A 16,537-nucleotide genomic window follows, 5' to 3' on the forward strand; every position below is an offset into this window, starting at 1 on the left:
TCAATAGGCTTTTATTGCCGCCAGATGCCCCCTTCCAAATCCAATACCCCGAGAGCTGGCTCTGAAATGTCCAAGCTCTACACTTCCAAATCGTCCACCCATCACCTTTCCAATTAACGTATATCCCTTCACGATGCAATTCATGTCTCTAATACATGTGGAAACGGGAGACTATGTCTTTCTTGTTTCTTTGTTTTGTCCTTGCAATGCCTATTACCCCCCGCCTTCCTGTATCTAGCTTCCTTCAGCGCAGGCGTTATACCAGCATCAATGAGCATCAGCGTAATGCCTATCAAATCTATCTTCTTGCCAATAAGTACTTGATACGTGTAGACAATCACAAGGTGTGTGGTTTAGGGCGAGGGCAATGGCTGCGACAGAGTTATGATTTAGGGGACAATGACTTCAAGGTACTGTGAGAGTAGCCCATGGTACTCCGTACAAGACTACTGTACTTTGAAAGCATAGTTGTATCGTGAAATATAGAATTTGCGCTTTTCACTGCCGTAGGCAGTGTCTGGTCGATTGAGTCGGCCGCAGACTGCAGTTTACTTAAGATATCACAAGGAGAAAAAAGGTAGCTGTATCCAGCTAGCAAAATGCAGCGATAGATGAAGAGGGAGTATACAAAAGCAAAAAAAAAACGTAAAGATCCAAGAAACCTGGGATTGCGAATGCTAAATGACCCAAATTGCGAGATGAAGTGAGACGAAAGGCACCGATCAGCCGAGCAAGTCATCAAAGGCCGAGCTGGATGGCTTCTGCTGCTGCTGCTGCTGCTGGTTCTGGTTCTGGCTGGTGCTGGGGGTGCCCCAAATGCCAGCGCTGGCCTTCTCCTTGGCCATGCTGTTGAGGTTAGGGCCCTTGTTGCTGCCGGTGTTGGTTTTTTGAATACCGGCGCTGGCGCTGGCAGTGGACCATAGCGAGCCAAAGGCGTCGCCGGAGGGCTTCTTGGCTGCCGGAGCGGCGGGCTTTGCTGTGGGGGAGGTCATAGAGGACAGAGACGGGGATGCGGCGTGGGAAGAGCCGGGCTGGGGGTTGATGGAGACGGAAGTGAAGTAATTGGGAGTGGCAGCTTGGTAGCCTGCTGGCTTGGACTGCTGGATCGGAGCCTGCATGGGAGAGGTAAGCCCGCTGGACGTAGGGGTAGGGGTCGCCGAAGTGAATCCAACCAGGCCGTTGATGTTGGCGCCCTGCGAGGCAGAGATCGGCTGAGGCGCAACAAATTGTGTGCTAGCAGTCGTGCTGGCAGTTGAAGCTGGTGGCGGGATAGCGAACTGGTTAGCCGAGGGTTGAGCAGCCTGGGGGGCAGGAGTTGCGGATTGGAAGTCGTCAAAGTCGTCATCGTCAGCTGGGGTTGGGTCAAGCATGTTAAGAGCACTACCGGCGGGCTGCTTTCCGGCGGCGGTGGAAGTTGTGGTCACAGGCTCGTCGTCGTCGCCAAAGTCAAAGAGATCTGCGACAGGTGCGGGAGCTGGCTCCGGCTTCTTTGCTGGGGGCTTCGCTCGGGTAGCAGGCTCGCGCGAGCGCGCGGGTGCGTCCCCTTCATCATACTCGTCATATTCATCGAATTTGCTGGTTCGTCGCCCGGTGTCTTGGAAGTCGCTGGGAGATTGGCCACCGAAACCGCCGCCATCTCCAAACACACCACCGCTGTATCCACCATAGCCCATGCTATCACTGCCGAAGCCTCCGTAGCGACCGGAGCTGGACATTCCACCTCCGCCGGCACCCATGCCACCCTCGAATCCACTGAACTTGTTGCGGTTATTCTTGGCTTTCTTTCGCTCGGCGCGGATTTGATCGACATCGCCCAAGAGTTTCACCAATTCAGATGATCGGTTGCGCACGTTAATACCCTGATCCTTGCCATTCATGTCGATATAGTGGAATTGCCGAAGCATCCGGATGAGGGACAGGTGGGATCGTGCATCATCGACGATCCGCTCCGAACCGTTTTTCACAAGGAACTCGAGGAGCTGAAGACTCTATAGGGAAGAAATGGTGAGTTGAATCCAGAATCACCTCCGACCATCAATGCCTCTCGTACCTTGTAGATCTGTCGCCACTCCTCGGCAGCCTTGTCGGTGAATCGCTTGTAGATGATGGGCATAATCTCATTGAGCAATTGACTGCGGAAGTGCGTCAGTAAATGCGCATTCGTGCGAGCATGGGGGACCCAAACTGACTAGCTGTGTGTTCCATTGGCGATCTCCTGCATCAACGTGGTCGACGCACCCCAGGGCTCATTGTTTGTAGCTTCCCGAACCTGACTCGAGTAAGCATTGTATTAGATGTCATGCTTCAGGGTGCGTGTCGTTCCGCCGAGTGGCTTTGTGCGATGAGTGGTCGCATACGAACCTTGGATTCCATTTCGGTATAGTTCATGACGGCTATGACGAAGCGGTCAGTTCCTGAGAGTCGAAGACAAAAGGCCTTGTCTTTACACAGACAAGGCCGGGACCAAAGAAGTCTCACGTACCATTTTGCACCTTGCGCACACCAGCCTTGAGGTCATACAACGACATGTTGCTGACCTGGTCTTTGAGGTTGGAGAAATCCATGGTGAGAAGTTGAAGTCACCTTAGAACAATTAGACAAAAAGAGATAGACCCAAAGAGAGAGAAAGGAAAAGCACAGGCAATTGCAGGCTAAGCCAGGAAGAACAGTCAGAGATTCCTCACTGGTAGACAAGTTGGAGGGGATGCCCGGTTACCAGCTGGCAACCCGTTGTCAATACGTCACGTGGCAGCCCCTGACCTACTATAGGCCAGTGCCTATGGACTTCATGGGCTTTTTCTACTATGCTTATATTTGCACTGAAAGATCTTAAAGATGCATGGATATCATATGACATCTGAGTTGTTTTACAAATCGAATCATACTGTGTACATGCCATTCGCCCATATAGACCGAACGCTATCGCTATCAAACCAAAATACCCAAGGTATCTCAAACAAAATAAGAAACAAACAATAATATCAATAAGAATGTGTACCTTCATCCCTCATATCCGTAAAGTCCATGACGATCACTCATTATAGAATTTCTTCATGATCAAGTGCAAGAAGAGGTTCACGTTGACCCGCATCTGACCGTCGAAGAAGTCCATGAATTGGGTGTTGTTGAACTGGGCCTGCAGCAAGTCGTCCAGCGGTACCTGTGCATTGGCTCCGGGAATCATCATGTTTCCACTGCTGCCATCGATGGTGAACACGCCCACCTCGTTACTGGAGACGGTCAAGTCCACCCGATCCCATTGTCGCTCGGCGTAACCCTTCCAGCCAACGAGGACACCGCGATCGGCCATGGTGCGCGCGGAGTATTTGAATGATCCAAACTTGAAAACCTTGCCCGACTTCTGAAGCTCGCGCTGATGATCCCATTGCTTGGTGAATGGCATTAAGAATCGTTTTTTGCCCTTCTTGTTTTGCAACGTGATCATAGCCTGCTCGATGTAGTCGTTGTATGTCTTGAGTTGCTGGTCAAGGTAGACTGCTTGGCCGCTGAGGCGCTGGGAGGTCAATCGAGCGCCTTCCAATTCACGCTCGCGTTGAATTCTCCGACGGTGCTTGGTACGAATGTCAATGGCAATGGCGTTCAGAAGGTCTTGGTAGTGATTGTGGCGGTTGATACGTCCGGTCTGCTCCAGGCGAAGAATATTCTCGAGTGCAATACCCTTCAATTGTGCATACCCCATGGAGCTAATGTCGATCAAGCTGTTCGCCTCGGAATAAGCACCCCGGCGGGGATTGTTCGCGCTCAACTCTTCCCTAACCAAGTCGTGCCAACGCTCCTCGTCTTCGGGTGAGGGTGGCTTGAGCATGACGTCCATGAGATTAGCGCCGCTCTGAACACGAATAATGTAGAGGATGCAACGCTTCGTCTCCATGAACAGCGCCTTGACTTCAGCTTCAGGATCTGCAGGATAAGGTTAGCCAAGTCTTCACACGGGGTTGCTTTTTACTGCCTACCTTCCATCTGGGCCATTTTGGGACTCAATGTGAGATTGATTTCGGTTGAGCTGACACCCATCAGTTCATTCTCGTTGCTCTTGACACTGCCCAGTTCTCGGACAAGTTCTTTCAGGAAATCATCTGGGTGAGGACACATGTGATTGATTTCGGAGGCCACAAGTTGGTGAATGGAGAAGATGTCAGACATCTTGATGTAAAGGGTAGGCTTGGCCTTGGCATAAAGGTCGTTAAATTCGTCAATGTCGAAGTATGTCTCTGCGTCTTGGACTGAGATCACTGCATGGTGTTAGTTGGGTTGAAAGACACAAGGGGGTAAAGCACAATACTTACTCTGGCCCCAGATTTGCCCCAGCCGCTGAATTGATTCCGCAATGTAGCTGTTAAGCGGTTGAAGATAGACATTCTCGGCTCCAAACAGTCTTCCGGAGGCTATTTGAGCCACAACCTTGGAGATTTCTCCGAGATTGCGTTTTTGCTCCTGGGTCAAACCCCGGTCAACCACTCCATATTTTTCGGGCTCCAGAACGGCAGGCTGGAAGTAGTTCTTCCACACCCAATGTCCCACGGTTTGGAGTATGAAACCTTGATCCTCGCCAGCGAATTTCTCGATGAGATTTTGATACATCTGCTGTGCGAGATATCTGATACCGAATGGCATGCGGTACAAGGAGTCCTCAAGGCCCAAGAAAAATTGGTCAACAATGTCACGAAGGTCTTGCAGATGTTGAATGAATGTATCCCTAGTTTCAGGGTCCCTGATAGCTTCTTCTCGGGGAAGATCTGGTTGGCGACGACTTCTTTGTCCTGTTTGGAGCTCTTCATTGTTGATCGCGGAGCGATAGATTTGGATGGGATCACTCTCCAGGTCAAGGTCTGGGTTGTCAATCACAGACTCCTTGACAACGGTGCCCAAAACGTCACGCATGAACTTCCGATCGCGTGGCGATTTGGCATATGAGGAGAACAGCTTGTTCCAGAAGGACGTGCAGCGCAAATACTCGGGAAGAGATGTGAAGCCCTCGATATCCTCCTTCACAGAACGCGCCAGAAGCTTGATAAGATAATATTCCTCGCGGCGTTTCTGTGAGTATCCAAAGAGGCCCATCATCAAGTGCCTAATCCTCTCGTATTCCTTGTCCGATGTATTCACCTCGCGCATTCGCCTGAACAGACGAGCCAGGTATTGTGATTGGGTCTGAAGGAGGAAGAAGAACACTTGGTATTGGTCCAACTTCCTGCGTGAGGTTTTGTTGAGGGCCTTTAGGTCGTAGGGATCTTTGGAAGAGATTTCGGTGTTTGACAACAAGTTGCCGATGTGGCCGCCAAAGTGCTTTTGGTGCTTGACAACTTCGTCGAGCGTGATCTTGTTCTTGACAAGGAGGGCAATCTTGATATCCAGCTGGCTGATGTATTGCTCGGCAAGCTCGTTCTGTCGGACTTGCTGGACAACGACCTTGCGCAACCGTTCAAATTCAATCTCTTCATCGAAGTCAAAGTCGCTGTCGTTGAGAAGGTGGACGAATCCCTTGACTGTTCCGACAGGTGGATTCTTTCCGCTGGTCAGGCTTTTATAGGCTTGGCCTTGAATGCGGCCTCGGATAACACTCTGGGCCTTGATGACCTTCTCCATGTTTTCATTGTAGTGTTGACGTCTTTCTTCGAAACGGTTTCGGACGTTGAGTCCTCGGATTTGTGCTTGAAGGTCGACGATCACTTCTTCTTCAGCATCAAGATCTGTCAGGATATCACCAACTTCGAGACGTGCGATCATGGCGCGAGCTAAGGATTGCAGCTGGATGGCTTCCTCTTCAGTCTCGTCGAGGCTGGAAAGAATGTCTCCTACTTTCATTCGCGAGACAGCGGCACGAGCAAGTGCTTGAAGATCAACAATCGCATCCTCCTCCTGCTCGAGTTCGTTGCGCTCCTCGGTGATACGGAGCCTCTGAATGAGCCCACGAGAACGGGACTGCAGATCCAAAACCAAAGGCTCCTCGTTCGATAGCAAGATTCTCTGGGCATTCAATGACGCTCTCACGGCTTGGCCACGCAAAATTCCCTGAAGATCCACCACTGGTGACACATGTTCGGAAAGCTCGCTAAGGAGGGCTGAAGTTGATGTTCGCACGGCAGCAGCACGCAGAATAGCTTGCAGGGCCGTGCACTCCTCTTCGGTCTCTTCCAGTGCATGCAGTAGCTGGGTCTGGCGATCTTTGGCGATCAGAGCCCGGATGTATGATTGAATTGTAGTGACATGGGACGCTTCTTTGCTGAGCAAGGTCTTCATATCTGAGATGTTTTGGCGGGCGATTGATCCTCGAATGACAGATTGAAGAGACTTTACGGGGGTTTCAATCTGCTTAACCTCGTTGGATTGAGTATTGATTCTCGTTCGTTGCAAAGCACCTCTCATGGCGGCTTGGAGTGATTTCACAGCGATGCCGGCTCGGCTAACTTCTTGGGACTGGGCTTGCATTTGCTTGCGCTGCATAGCACCGCGGATGACAGCTTGAAGCGACAGTACTTCGCCACCGGCCTGATGAACCTGTTCGTATTGGTTGGCGACGGTCATGCGTTGAAGAGCACCACGAATAGCAGCCTGGAACAACGTGACTTCATTTCCGCTCTCTTGGTACTGCTCGTATTGGTCGGCAACATTGTTGCGTGACAATGCGCCTCTGATTGCTGCCTGGATCTGTTTGATCCCGGACTCTTCTCTTCGGGTCTGGGTTCGCAGGTGATTGGCTTCGACGCGGGCTTTGGAGCCGCGAATGAGACTTTGAAATTGGAGAATATCCGCTTCTTGGGCTTTACGCCACTGCCCGTCATCTTGTTGCCGGCGACGCACGATGAAACCTCTGCTGATTGATTGTAATCCAACCGAGAACTGAAGCATGTTCAAGCGATATTGACTAATTTGGCGAGCCCAATCACCACGCAGGCGGGACTGAAGTTCAATCAAAAGAGGCTCGAAGTCCCAAAGACCCCCCATCGTGTTTCCCAGCTGCAAGCGCAACATGGCGCCTCGAATTTGGGACTGAAAGTCGCAGATCGCACTTTCATTTTCTTGCAGTTCTCGATCAATGCGCTCTTCTTCAGACTCAACTGGCTCGGGCTCGGGTTCGGGCTCGGCGCCGAAGTTGGCGGCCATTCCTGCGAAGCTGGGCATGCTGACGCCAGACTTGTCCAATCCCTTCTGAGTTTTTTCGAGCTCATGATGTTCGAATTCAAGCTGACCGACCAAGTTACCCATTCGGAAGTCTAACATGCCATTCTTGAAGAGTGCCCACGATAGCGCGTGGATACAGTGTATGACCTTAGGAAGATTCTTCTTTTCGTACAAATCGATCAACTCAAAGCGAAACAGTTCCGGTAGCTCAATCTCATCGAGGAATCTGAAAAAGAGGGCGATGTTGTCGGAGTGGCGGTATTGCAACTTTGGGTTTCGGAAGATTCGAAGGGGTTTGCCTGGATACATGGCTTGCACAACCTCCGCCAACGTAACGCCATCCCGTAGCCCTTCTTCCAATTGAACAATGGCAGGAATTTGCTTGTGGATGACATCTTCAATCCACTGCTTGGCTTCTCCGATATGACACAGATATTCGTAGGCCTGGATGAATTGTCGCTGTTGATCCATCCAGTTGCCAGCTGCCCACGAGGACACCTTGGGCTTGACGGGTGATACTGAGCCCGGCCTTCCAGCTGTGGAGTCTGCTCGCTTCAGGCGGCGCCGACCTTCGAGACCGGTCACGGAACCTGCCGGTGTGTTGAATTGAAATTCATCGGTCTCGCCGGATTGTGCAAATTTAGATAGGGTCCTCAGATGGCCTGTGGAGGATTTTTGGAAGGTCTCCAACTCAGGACCCGATAGTGCAGCAGTTAACTGGGGCGGGTGAGGGCTGTGTGGAGTCGTCTTTTGTGGAGATGAGGGACGCGACGTCCCAGGCACGGGGGACCATTGGTGAGGGGAGGTGGGTGTGGGTGTCTGCGCGTCGTAAAAAGACAATCTGCGACGCGGCGACTCGTTTTCCTGCAGACGCGATTCAGGAGTGCTAGGTCGATGCTCTTTCCATGGCTGGGTCTCGTCGACAGTGTGGCTCCGCGCATGCCGGTAACCACCAGCGTTCGCTGCAGACGATGTACCATTGGAAACTTGTTGCAGCGGGCGCAGAGATCGGCGAATGCTATCGTATGTAGTCCCAGCGTTTGGACGATTCCCCCGCTCCATTGTGTCCGTCACGGTGGCTACAGAGCTTTTGCTGCTTGCTTCACTCTTCCCTCGGAAGTGGCCTAGATTGCTACCTATTGACCCATTGGAAGAGACTGTGCTGGTGCGACTGGGAGCAAATGAGCTGGATGCGACGGAATATGCGGATGAATTGGTGGACGCCGTGGAGTCTTGTCGTAATGGGCTGGTGGACTGCGCAGGAAGGTCCGTCTGAGCTCGTCTGAGCGATGGGTATTGAGCTGACATCACTTAGTCTCGAGTCGGGTATGCGAAAATAAAATTGAAATGAAAAATGACGCGCTCCTTAGACCGCATCCCTGCTCCGGTGGGCAGAAGCGGAATGCGCAAGTCAAACAAGGCTCTCTGACCTCTGACCTCGAATGCTGTTGGATCGAACGATTTTCCAATGCCACAAGTCTCTCAACTGTGGATTCAGGGATTTGAAGACTAACAATCTCAAGTCGCGCGATGTGGGATTCAAAGTTGATCGTATCCGATGAAATTGTTGACGGTGGGGGTGCAAGTGCGACCAAGATTCCCCAACCCGCCCGCGCAGGGGGCACAACAAATCTCCGTATCAGGTATAGTGCCATCAGGTGATTGTGGCTTGCCGATCTTCAATTACTTGCATCTCCTCGTATCCTCTCTTCTGCCTACAGGTTTCAGGCCTGGAGTGGATTTCATTCGATCCATATTCCGATCGCGGGCTTTGCTCCGATTCTCTCATGGGAGTTAGCACTCGGCACCCCTCGCGATTCCTTTTTGGGCGCAGATTCAGTAGGATGCTTACCGGTCTTGGCATCAGTGGCTGGTGTCCGATTAGGCAGGGTTTAGTGCCTTCGTAGCCCCGTGCGACCATCACATCTCTACTTGAACCATTCCACTTATTGAAATCATGCCAGGTCTACTCCGTACCTCTATCAATACGGAGTACGGGGTACCGATTTTGGTTCTATAATAAAAAGAACCCCTTACCATCATATCATTTTCTAGAGACTGGCAGTCCGAGTGTCTATTTTCAAAAAATATATACCACAAAATCGAGTCTTTCCAAGGCTGTCGCTTTCTTTCCCTTTATTTCTCAATCGCTCTTCCATTAGCCCTTTCTGGTAACCCGGTATATTCTCTTGCATTACATATGTCATTAAGCTGTTGAATCTTGATCCAGAATATCGAATACAATAGCGATCGGATGGTATCGGTGATGTTTCTATGCCTTGTACATCACATTTACCCTGGGCTAGGGAAGTAGCCATCTAAGTATTTATAACAGTGTCCAGGTGACAGCTACCTGGTAATGAGATAGCTTTATCGGTTGGCATGATCTCGGGTCAATGCTTGGTCTTGGAAGATCCTAAATATGGCTTTTGCATGCCCAAAGAATCATGTACCAAAACATCAATTTTGAGCGATCGGATATCTTGAGAGCTATCTCCACCTAGGCAGGATTTTGGCACGGTAGTGACTAGCTGGTCAAATAGTATACTAGTAGCTAAAGACATTCCAACTTCGAAATGTCGTTTTCGGCCACATGGAAGATCCCTGATATATTTCTTTGACAGTACGGACAACAGCTATACTTGACCTGTTTTTCCAAAACTACCCGTGGACCCGGGCAAGCAAAAATGAACCTCAATTGAAAAAACCTTGGAAAGTCTAGCGTGACAACAAAAACTGCAACAAGACATTGAAACGTACGGAGTGAACTTTGGCTCGAGGTAAGTTGCCGGCTGCACCGACCGACCCCGCCATCAATGAAACCTGACAAACCTTCTTTCTTCCCTCCCGCCTTGATATCAAACGAGCTCTACAGTCGGCGACTTTCTTCTTCTTCCATCTTTCCATACAATCTTCAACATGTCGGCACTGTCTTCCCAGCCTCGCTACATTTACAAGATCGTTCCCTCAACTTCGCCAGTGCGCGAACCAATCCCTGAGAAGCTTGCAGTGAGTGATTTGGATGAAGGCTCCGGCTTTATCCATCTCTCAACCGCGCACCAAGTAGCAAATACTCTGAAAACCTTCTTCGCCGAAGAGCCCCTGGTGTACGTGCTACGAATCGAGTATCACCGTGTTATCCAGGACATCAAGTGGGAGTCTCCCGACCGAAGGGTGACCGGCCCTCGTCCTGGGGAAGGACTTTTCCCTGTGAGTTGATCCTCGTCGCTCAAATAATTCATTTTGTCGCCTAACGAATTACAGCACCTATACAACGGGCTCAGGTTGGGCAGAGAGGAAGTGGAGAGTGTGGCAATTTGGCAAAATGACGAAGGATGGGACAAAGCCCTTACTGGTGCGAAGCCGTGGCTTCTGAACTAAGTTTTCTCGTATTTTCCAGTTGTGCTTCGAATTGATACCAATGAAAATCACGCAATCTATTTTCTGCGACGAATCTTGTTCATATTCATATTTCGCCTTCGTTGATCTCTGCGCAACCGTTCATTCAAGATTTAAGTCAACCTTGGGAGATGCTCAGGTGCTAGAGAAAATCCTGGAAAGACTTTCTTCAGTCGCCTAGAGGATAGCAACATAGAATTTGCCCATCTAGGTGGAGGTGATGTGTCAGAAAGAAGAAACGAACAAAGAAAAACGGGGCGTAACCGCGACTGGGAATTTGGACCACTCACAGTACAGAGAGGCATCTGCACTAGCCAAGAAGATGAAGCTTGTTGCAACCTCGCTCGGTTCACCCGGCCGACCTAAGCCAACCTTGTGACCCCATCCTTCCATTTGTTGCGCATCTCGGGTATCGACTTGGATTGGAGTGTATATTGCCCCAGGTCTGGATTCGCATCGTGTCAACAAACATGATTGAAAATAGAGGGAGGAAATTCTTACGCAACTGCATTTACTCTGATACCCCTAGGGATCAGGTAAGATGCCAAAGCTCTAGTGAAACTTATAATGGCTCCTTTTGTGGCAGCATAGTCAATCATGGTGCTGGACCCACGCAGAGCCACGAGAGATGATGTGTTGATGATTCTGTAGATAATTAGCAAGTCTGTACCACGGGGGAGCATGTGGCTATACTGACGAGCCACCTCGATTCATATGGGGAAGAGCAAACTTCGCCATTGCAATCATTTGAACGATGTTTGTTCTGAAAATGTCTTCGGTTTTGTCCAGATCGATGTTTTCAAAAACTTCACACATGTACTGTTTCGATGCGTTATTGACAAGTATGTTGATCGTGCCGTATCTGCAATCCGTGCAAAGTGAGCGATTGTTTCATACAAAAGAGCCTTGAACTTGAACATATGCTGACCTCTTGAGATGTTCGTCAACCGCATGGCGACATATAGTTCGTTCACGTAGATCCCCCGGAATAAGAAGACAAGATCTCTGTTCCTTTTCCACTGAGGCCTTGGTTGTTTCTGCATCTGATTGTTCTGTTGGCAAATACACGATACTCACGTCTGCACCCTCTCTAGCCATCAAGACAGCCACAGATCGTCCAATCCCGGAGCTAGCATGAACAATTAGCAACCAACAAATAGCCTTTTAAACGTACATACTCTCCACCGGTAATGAGTGCCTTCTTGCCTTTCAATTTACCCGAACCAACGTACTCAAAGAATTCATTGAGGCCTTCGAGCTTCGTTGATTCGCTGGGCTTTGTCATTATGCTCTCTAACCTAAAGCAACCACTTTAGTGGTGGGAGAATTGTGCACAGTAGAAGTGCTCTCACCCTGGTTTATTCTGCGCCTGTGCCTGCGGGGCAGGCTGAAAGGCACCATGCTGGCCCATGGAGGATTCCATCTTGAGGGTATACACAGTGCAGCACAGAGGGCACCTTTCGGGGAGAATAATTGATTGAATCTTAATTTTCCTATCGAGAGGCCAGATAAATGGGTATAGCAAGACATATCACCCCATATTTGCCTTAGTACTATCATTCTGTCGTCATGACACTACGAGAGTGCGCGGGATTCAAAGCCGCCAACTGAGGACTGGCATATTATATTGCTAGTCCCAAGGCCATTCCAAGGAACCATGAGCTCTCGAAGTATTCGGCAGCAGTGTCAGTTTTCCAGAATCATCACTGCAACTCCCATTAAGCATGACCGTTCTTTGGATTAGTACTCCGTACTCCGTGGTGTACACTGATCTGTGACACGTAGAGCTGATGGTATCTTTCAACAGCTGACAGGAAATGACTCGAAATGCATGACCAATCTCAAGTCGGTACCCAGATTGGCAACTTCCAGAAAACTACTCAAAAAAGACGCATGCATTTCCCTGGGGCCGTATGCAACATCATCTAAATCTTATACATGATCTATAAGCAAGGCTGGTTCACCGCCCTGAGGCATCTCGTTTATCAGCCAATCAGCAAGGCAGACGTGCAAATAAGACGGTAGGCTATCCCCGAAGTAGTTTAGCCTCCTGCCGGCTTGGCCGTGCACGGAAGAGAAAAGGAACCAATTTTTCGTCCGACTTTTTCTTCTTCTTTCTTTTCTTTGGGAAAGCCCGACTTTCTCCATCAGCAGATCGTTTCTTCTCTGTTGATTAATATATCTTCTCAAGTCGTGTCTCACCATCTGTTTCAAGACATCCTCTCATTCTTATAATGCCTATCACCGCCAGCGACGCTGCTCCCGGTGCTGCCATGAAGGCTGAGATCACTGACTACGCCAAGGCCTTGGAGGTCGTTGAGACCTACAAGACCCGCGATGGCCTTGACGTGGATACCCTCATTGATTCTGACAAGCACGGTGCTTTGACTTACAATGATTTCCTGATCTTGCCCGGCTACATCGGTAAGCCGAACCCCGCGGTGGGTTGAAAATTTTTGGTCTCAATGACTAATTTGGATAGGCTTCCCTGCCTCCGATGTGTCTCTTGATACCCCTGTCACCAAGCGTATCTCGCTGAAGACCCCCCTTCTGTCTTCTCCCATGGACACCGTCACCGAGCACAACATGGCCATCCACATGGCCCTGCTCGGTGGCCTTGGTGTCATCCACCACAACTGCTCTCCTGAGGCTCAGGCCGAGATGGTCCGCAAGGTCAAGAGATACGAGAACGGCTTCATCCTTGACCCCGTTGTCCTCTCCCCCAGGCCACCGTTGGCGAAGCCAAGGAGCTCAAGGCCAAGTGGGGCTTCGGAGGTTTCCCTGTCACTGGTAAGTCAGAATATCTTATTCCCTTCTACGACACACAATTCCTTTTGCATGACGACCAAACTCTTTTAAAAATAACTTTCGTTCCACTGCAGCGACGAAAGTCGCATTGTAGAGAACCAGATCTTATCTGAATGTTTTGACTATCATCTTTGACTTGACACATTTGCTTTCCGCAATCAGAATGCTAATGGTTGAATCCAGAGAACGGAACTCTTCGCTCCAAGCTCGTTGGTATGGTCACTTCCCGTGACATCCAATTCCACCACAACCTCAGCGACCCCGTGACTGCCATCATGGCCACTGATCTTGTTACCGCCCCGGCCGGCACCACCCTGGCCGAGGCCAACGAGGTTCTCCGTCAGTCCAAGAAGGGCAAGCTCCCCATTGTTGACGCCAGCGGCAACATCGTTTCTCTGCTTTCCCGCTCCGACCTGATGAAGAACCTCCACTACCCTCTTGCCTCCAAGCTTCCCGACTCCAAGCAGCTCATCTGTGCTGCTTCTATCGGTACCCGTGAGGAGGACAAGCGCCGTCTCCAGCTCCTCGTTGACGCTGGCTTGGACATCGTTATCCTGGACTCTAGCCAGGGTAACTCCATGTACCAGATCGAGATGATCAAATACGTTAAGAAGGAGCTCCCCCAGATTGACGTTATTGGTGGTAACGTTGTCACCCGTGAGCAGGCTGCTGCTCTTATTGCTGCCGGTGTCGATGGCCTGAGAATTGGCATGGGCTCCGGTAGTGCCTGCATCACCCAGGAGGTCATGGCCGTCGGCCGTCCCCAGGCCGCCTCCGTGCGCAGCGTCTCCTCCTTCGCTGCCCGCTTCGGTGTTCCCTGTATCGCCGATGGTGGTGTTCAGAACCTTGGCCACATTGTCAAGGGTCTCGCCATGGGTGCTAGCACCGTCATGATGGGTGGTCTCCTCGCTGGTACCACCGAGTCTCCCGGTGAATACTACGTCAGCAACGAGGGCCAGCTCGTCAAGGCCTACCGTGGCATGGGCAGTATCGCTGCCATGGAGGACAAGAAGGCCGGCAACGGTGCCAAGGACAGCAAGGCCAGCAACGCTGGTACCGCCCGCTACTTCTCTGAGAAGTCCAATGTCCTCGTCGCCCAGGGTGTCGCTGGTTCCGTCCTTGACCGTGGCTCCGTCACTAAGTTCATTCCTTACCTCGTTGCCGGTGTCCAGCACTCTCTGCAGGACATTGGTGTCCCCAGCCTTTCCGCTATGCACGCTGGTGTCGACAACGGCACCGTTCGCTTTGAAATGCGCAGTGCCAGCGCCATGACCGAGGGTAACGTCCACGGTCTGCACAGCTACGACAAGAAGCTTTACGCGTAAAATGTTAGCTCTCTGTCAAGTGGCCTCGTGTATAGATCATCAGGGTAGTACCGGATGATATGGCCTTGAAAAAAAATTAAAATAGGGGTATAGGTTAGGAGTTTACGATTTGAAGATTTACGCCATTTCTGTTAATGAGCAAAGACGTTACATTTTTCCATCATTCATTTCATTGTAGTTTCATGTTTGGAAAAAAGCACATGTTAGTTGGTAGCCATCCCCAGTTCCAGGGCGCATGTCGCCGCGTTCGGCTAATCTCGATGAAGTTAAGTTACACGCGGGGTAGCAGGGAACAGCCTAGGCTGTCGGGTGTACGTTCTTTCTATACACTACCTATACTTTCCTTAAGAGACTGATATGTCCTTCCTCACCCGGAAACCATTCTGTCATCGCATTGGACACAAGCTGCATCATCAATTTACATTGAACATCAAGTCTCGCAGATATCGCGTTTACTCAATTGCCTCGGCACAGCTCTTCCAATACCCGGGACCCAGGGTTGCTACAAGAAATTATACAGCAACACCAGACCCTTTATCATCTTCAAAGATAATGCCGAAGGAAAACCTCGACCAGAAAAAGCAGCCTGCGGTTCCGCGGCCTAGTTCTAGGTGAGTTTGTAGCAAGGGGCCGTATCGTGAGGCAATGGTCGATTAGCCCCGTGTTTCTAGCAATACAATAGGAAATGATCACGGAAAGAAAAAGCCACTGACTTATCCAGTGTACTTCTCGTTTCATCCAAGAACGAGCTCCTTTTACTCCACCGTGTCAAGACTTCCACCTCTTTCGCATCAGCTCATGTGTTTCCAGGCGGTAATCTATCCGCTCAAGATGGGCCCTGTCCTCCACCTGAAGATCTATCCCGACATGAGGACTCTCCCAGCTACAGACGAGCAGCAATCAGAGAGCTCTTTGAAGAAAGTGGCATTCTTCTAGCCAAAAATCGGGACTCGGGCAAGATGATTGCCGTTGATGAACCCACCCGAGAGGCAGGACGACGACTGATCCACCAGAACAAATCAACCTTTGATGAATGGCTGAAGACGCAAGATGCTCATGCGGAACCAGATATAGGTGAGTCACTACTTGCTTGATGTGTTGCGTCGCTGACTTTAGCCAGACCAATTGATTCCCTTTACACGTTGGGTTACGCCAACTAATGTCCCCAAACGATACACTACCCAGATGTATCTATATTTCTTGCCGTTGCCCACGAATGTGGACAAGAAGTTGCTTGCCGAGCTTCCGGCCGAAGGTGAACGCGACGAGTTGGAGAGTCCCACCAGTGATGGCGGCGTTGAGGTGACAGAGGCGCAATTCCTCCCGGCGGCGGAGTGGATCAGCCGCGCTCAAAAGGCAGAGATTATACTGTTTCCGCCTCAATTCCTGCTGCTGCACTTGGTGTCAGGGTTTTTGGACAAGGATCCTGGGGCGGGTGTCCCTGTGGAAGAAATGGAGAAGCGTCGTCAGCAACTTGTTGACTTTGTTCATTCAGGATCTCCTTCATGGGCACAGAAGTGTATCTCGCCTAAGATGATCCAGATGACTCGTGACGGCCGATCGGTTTTGGGACTGAGCGGGCCTGGTCCCGAGCTGAAAGGGACAGATAGACGGGGAGAGCCCGAGCGAGTTGTGCTTGTGCGGTTCAAGAAGGGAAGCGCGAGGGAGGTGGCTGTTGGTTGGAAAGCCGATATTATGCAAGAAGAGAGGGAAAAGAGTAACCTGTAGGAGTTGTATAGATAACATTCCACGAAAGAGTATATGGTACGCTTTTCAAACTATTATGACAAGACATTCCACGAGAGAACAACCGACACACCAATGGCTCGTAGAGCAGAGCTAGGTCTGTCTTGTTGCATCTG

General features: G+C 50.5%; 5 protein-coding genes across 5 annotated transcripts; 2 read left to right on the forward strand and 3 right to left on the reverse strand.

Annotated features, from left to right (window-relative positions):
• Window positions 1-722: 722 nt before the first annotated feature.
• On the reverse strand, window positions 723-2,564 carry N7506_010648 (ENTH domain-containing protein; the record flags this gene model as incomplete). The annotated part of the gene is made up of 5 exons (XM_056959941.1): window positions 723-1,988; window positions 2,051-2,132; window positions 2,190-2,269; window positions 2,362-2,393; window positions 2,483-2,564. 5 exons carry the CDS (start codon window positions 2,562-2,564, stop codon window positions 723-725), a joined length of 1,542 nt encoding a protein of 513 aa, XP_056809331.1.
• A 467-nt stretch (window positions 2,565-3,031) lies between these two features.
• Window positions 3,032-8,451, reverse strand: N7506_010649 (putative Ras GTPase activating protein; the record flags this gene model as incomplete). The annotated part of the gene is made up of 3 exons (XM_056959942.1): window positions 3,032-3,921; window positions 3,975-4,253; window positions 4,308-8,451. The coding sequence occupies 3 exons, from the start codon at window positions 8,449-8,451 to the stop codon at window positions 3,032-3,034; spliced, it is 5,313 nt and encodes a 1,770-aa protein (XP_056809332.1).
• A 1,611-nt stretch (window positions 8,452-10,062) lies between these two features.
• Window positions 10,063-10,524, forward strand: N7506_010650 (DUF952 domain-containing protein; the record flags this gene model as incomplete). Its single annotated transcript, XM_056959943.1, has 2 exons — window positions 10,063-10,353; window positions 10,408-10,524. 2 exons carry the CDS (start codon window positions 10,063-10,065, stop codon window positions 10,522-10,524), a joined length of 408 nt encoding a protein of 135 aa, XP_056809333.1.
• Window positions 10,525-10,711: 187 nt separating this feature from the next.
• On the reverse strand, window positions 10,712-11,965 carry N7506_010651 (oxidoreductase, short-chain dehydrogenase/reductase family; the record flags this gene model as incomplete). Its single annotated transcript, XM_056959944.1, has 7 exons — window positions 10,712-10,749; window positions 10,833-10,987; window positions 11,044-11,187; window positions 11,240-11,404; window positions 11,471-11,671; window positions 11,721-11,840; window positions 11,895-11,965. 7 exons carry the CDS (start codon window positions 11,963-11,965, stop codon window positions 10,712-10,714), a joined length of 894 nt encoding a protein of 297 aa, XP_056809334.1.
• Window positions 11,966-12,776: 811 nt separating this feature from the next.
• Window positions 12,777-16,403, forward strand: N7506_010652 (Cystathionine beta-synthase core; the record flags this gene model as incomplete). Its single annotated transcript, XM_056959945.1, is given in 6 exon segments — window positions 12,777-12,966; window positions 13,025-13,254; window positions 13,269-13,332; window positions 13,534-14,671; window positions 15,397-15,749; window positions 15,796-16,403. The coding sequence occupies 6 exon segments, from the start codon at window positions 12,777-12,779 to the stop codon at window positions 16,401-16,403; spliced, it is 2,583 nt and encodes an 860-aa protein (XP_056809335.1).
• Between the last annotated feature and the right edge of the window lie 134 nt (window positions 16,404-16,537).

This window comes from Penicillium brevicompactum (assembly GCF_028827555.1).
Source record: "Penicillium brevicompactum strain IBT 35665 chromosome Unknown utg000006l_segment0_segment0, whole genome shotgun sequence".
NCBI lineage: Eukaryota > Fungi > Ascomycota > Eurotiomycetes > Eurotiales > Aspergillaceae > Penicillium > Penicillium brevicompactum.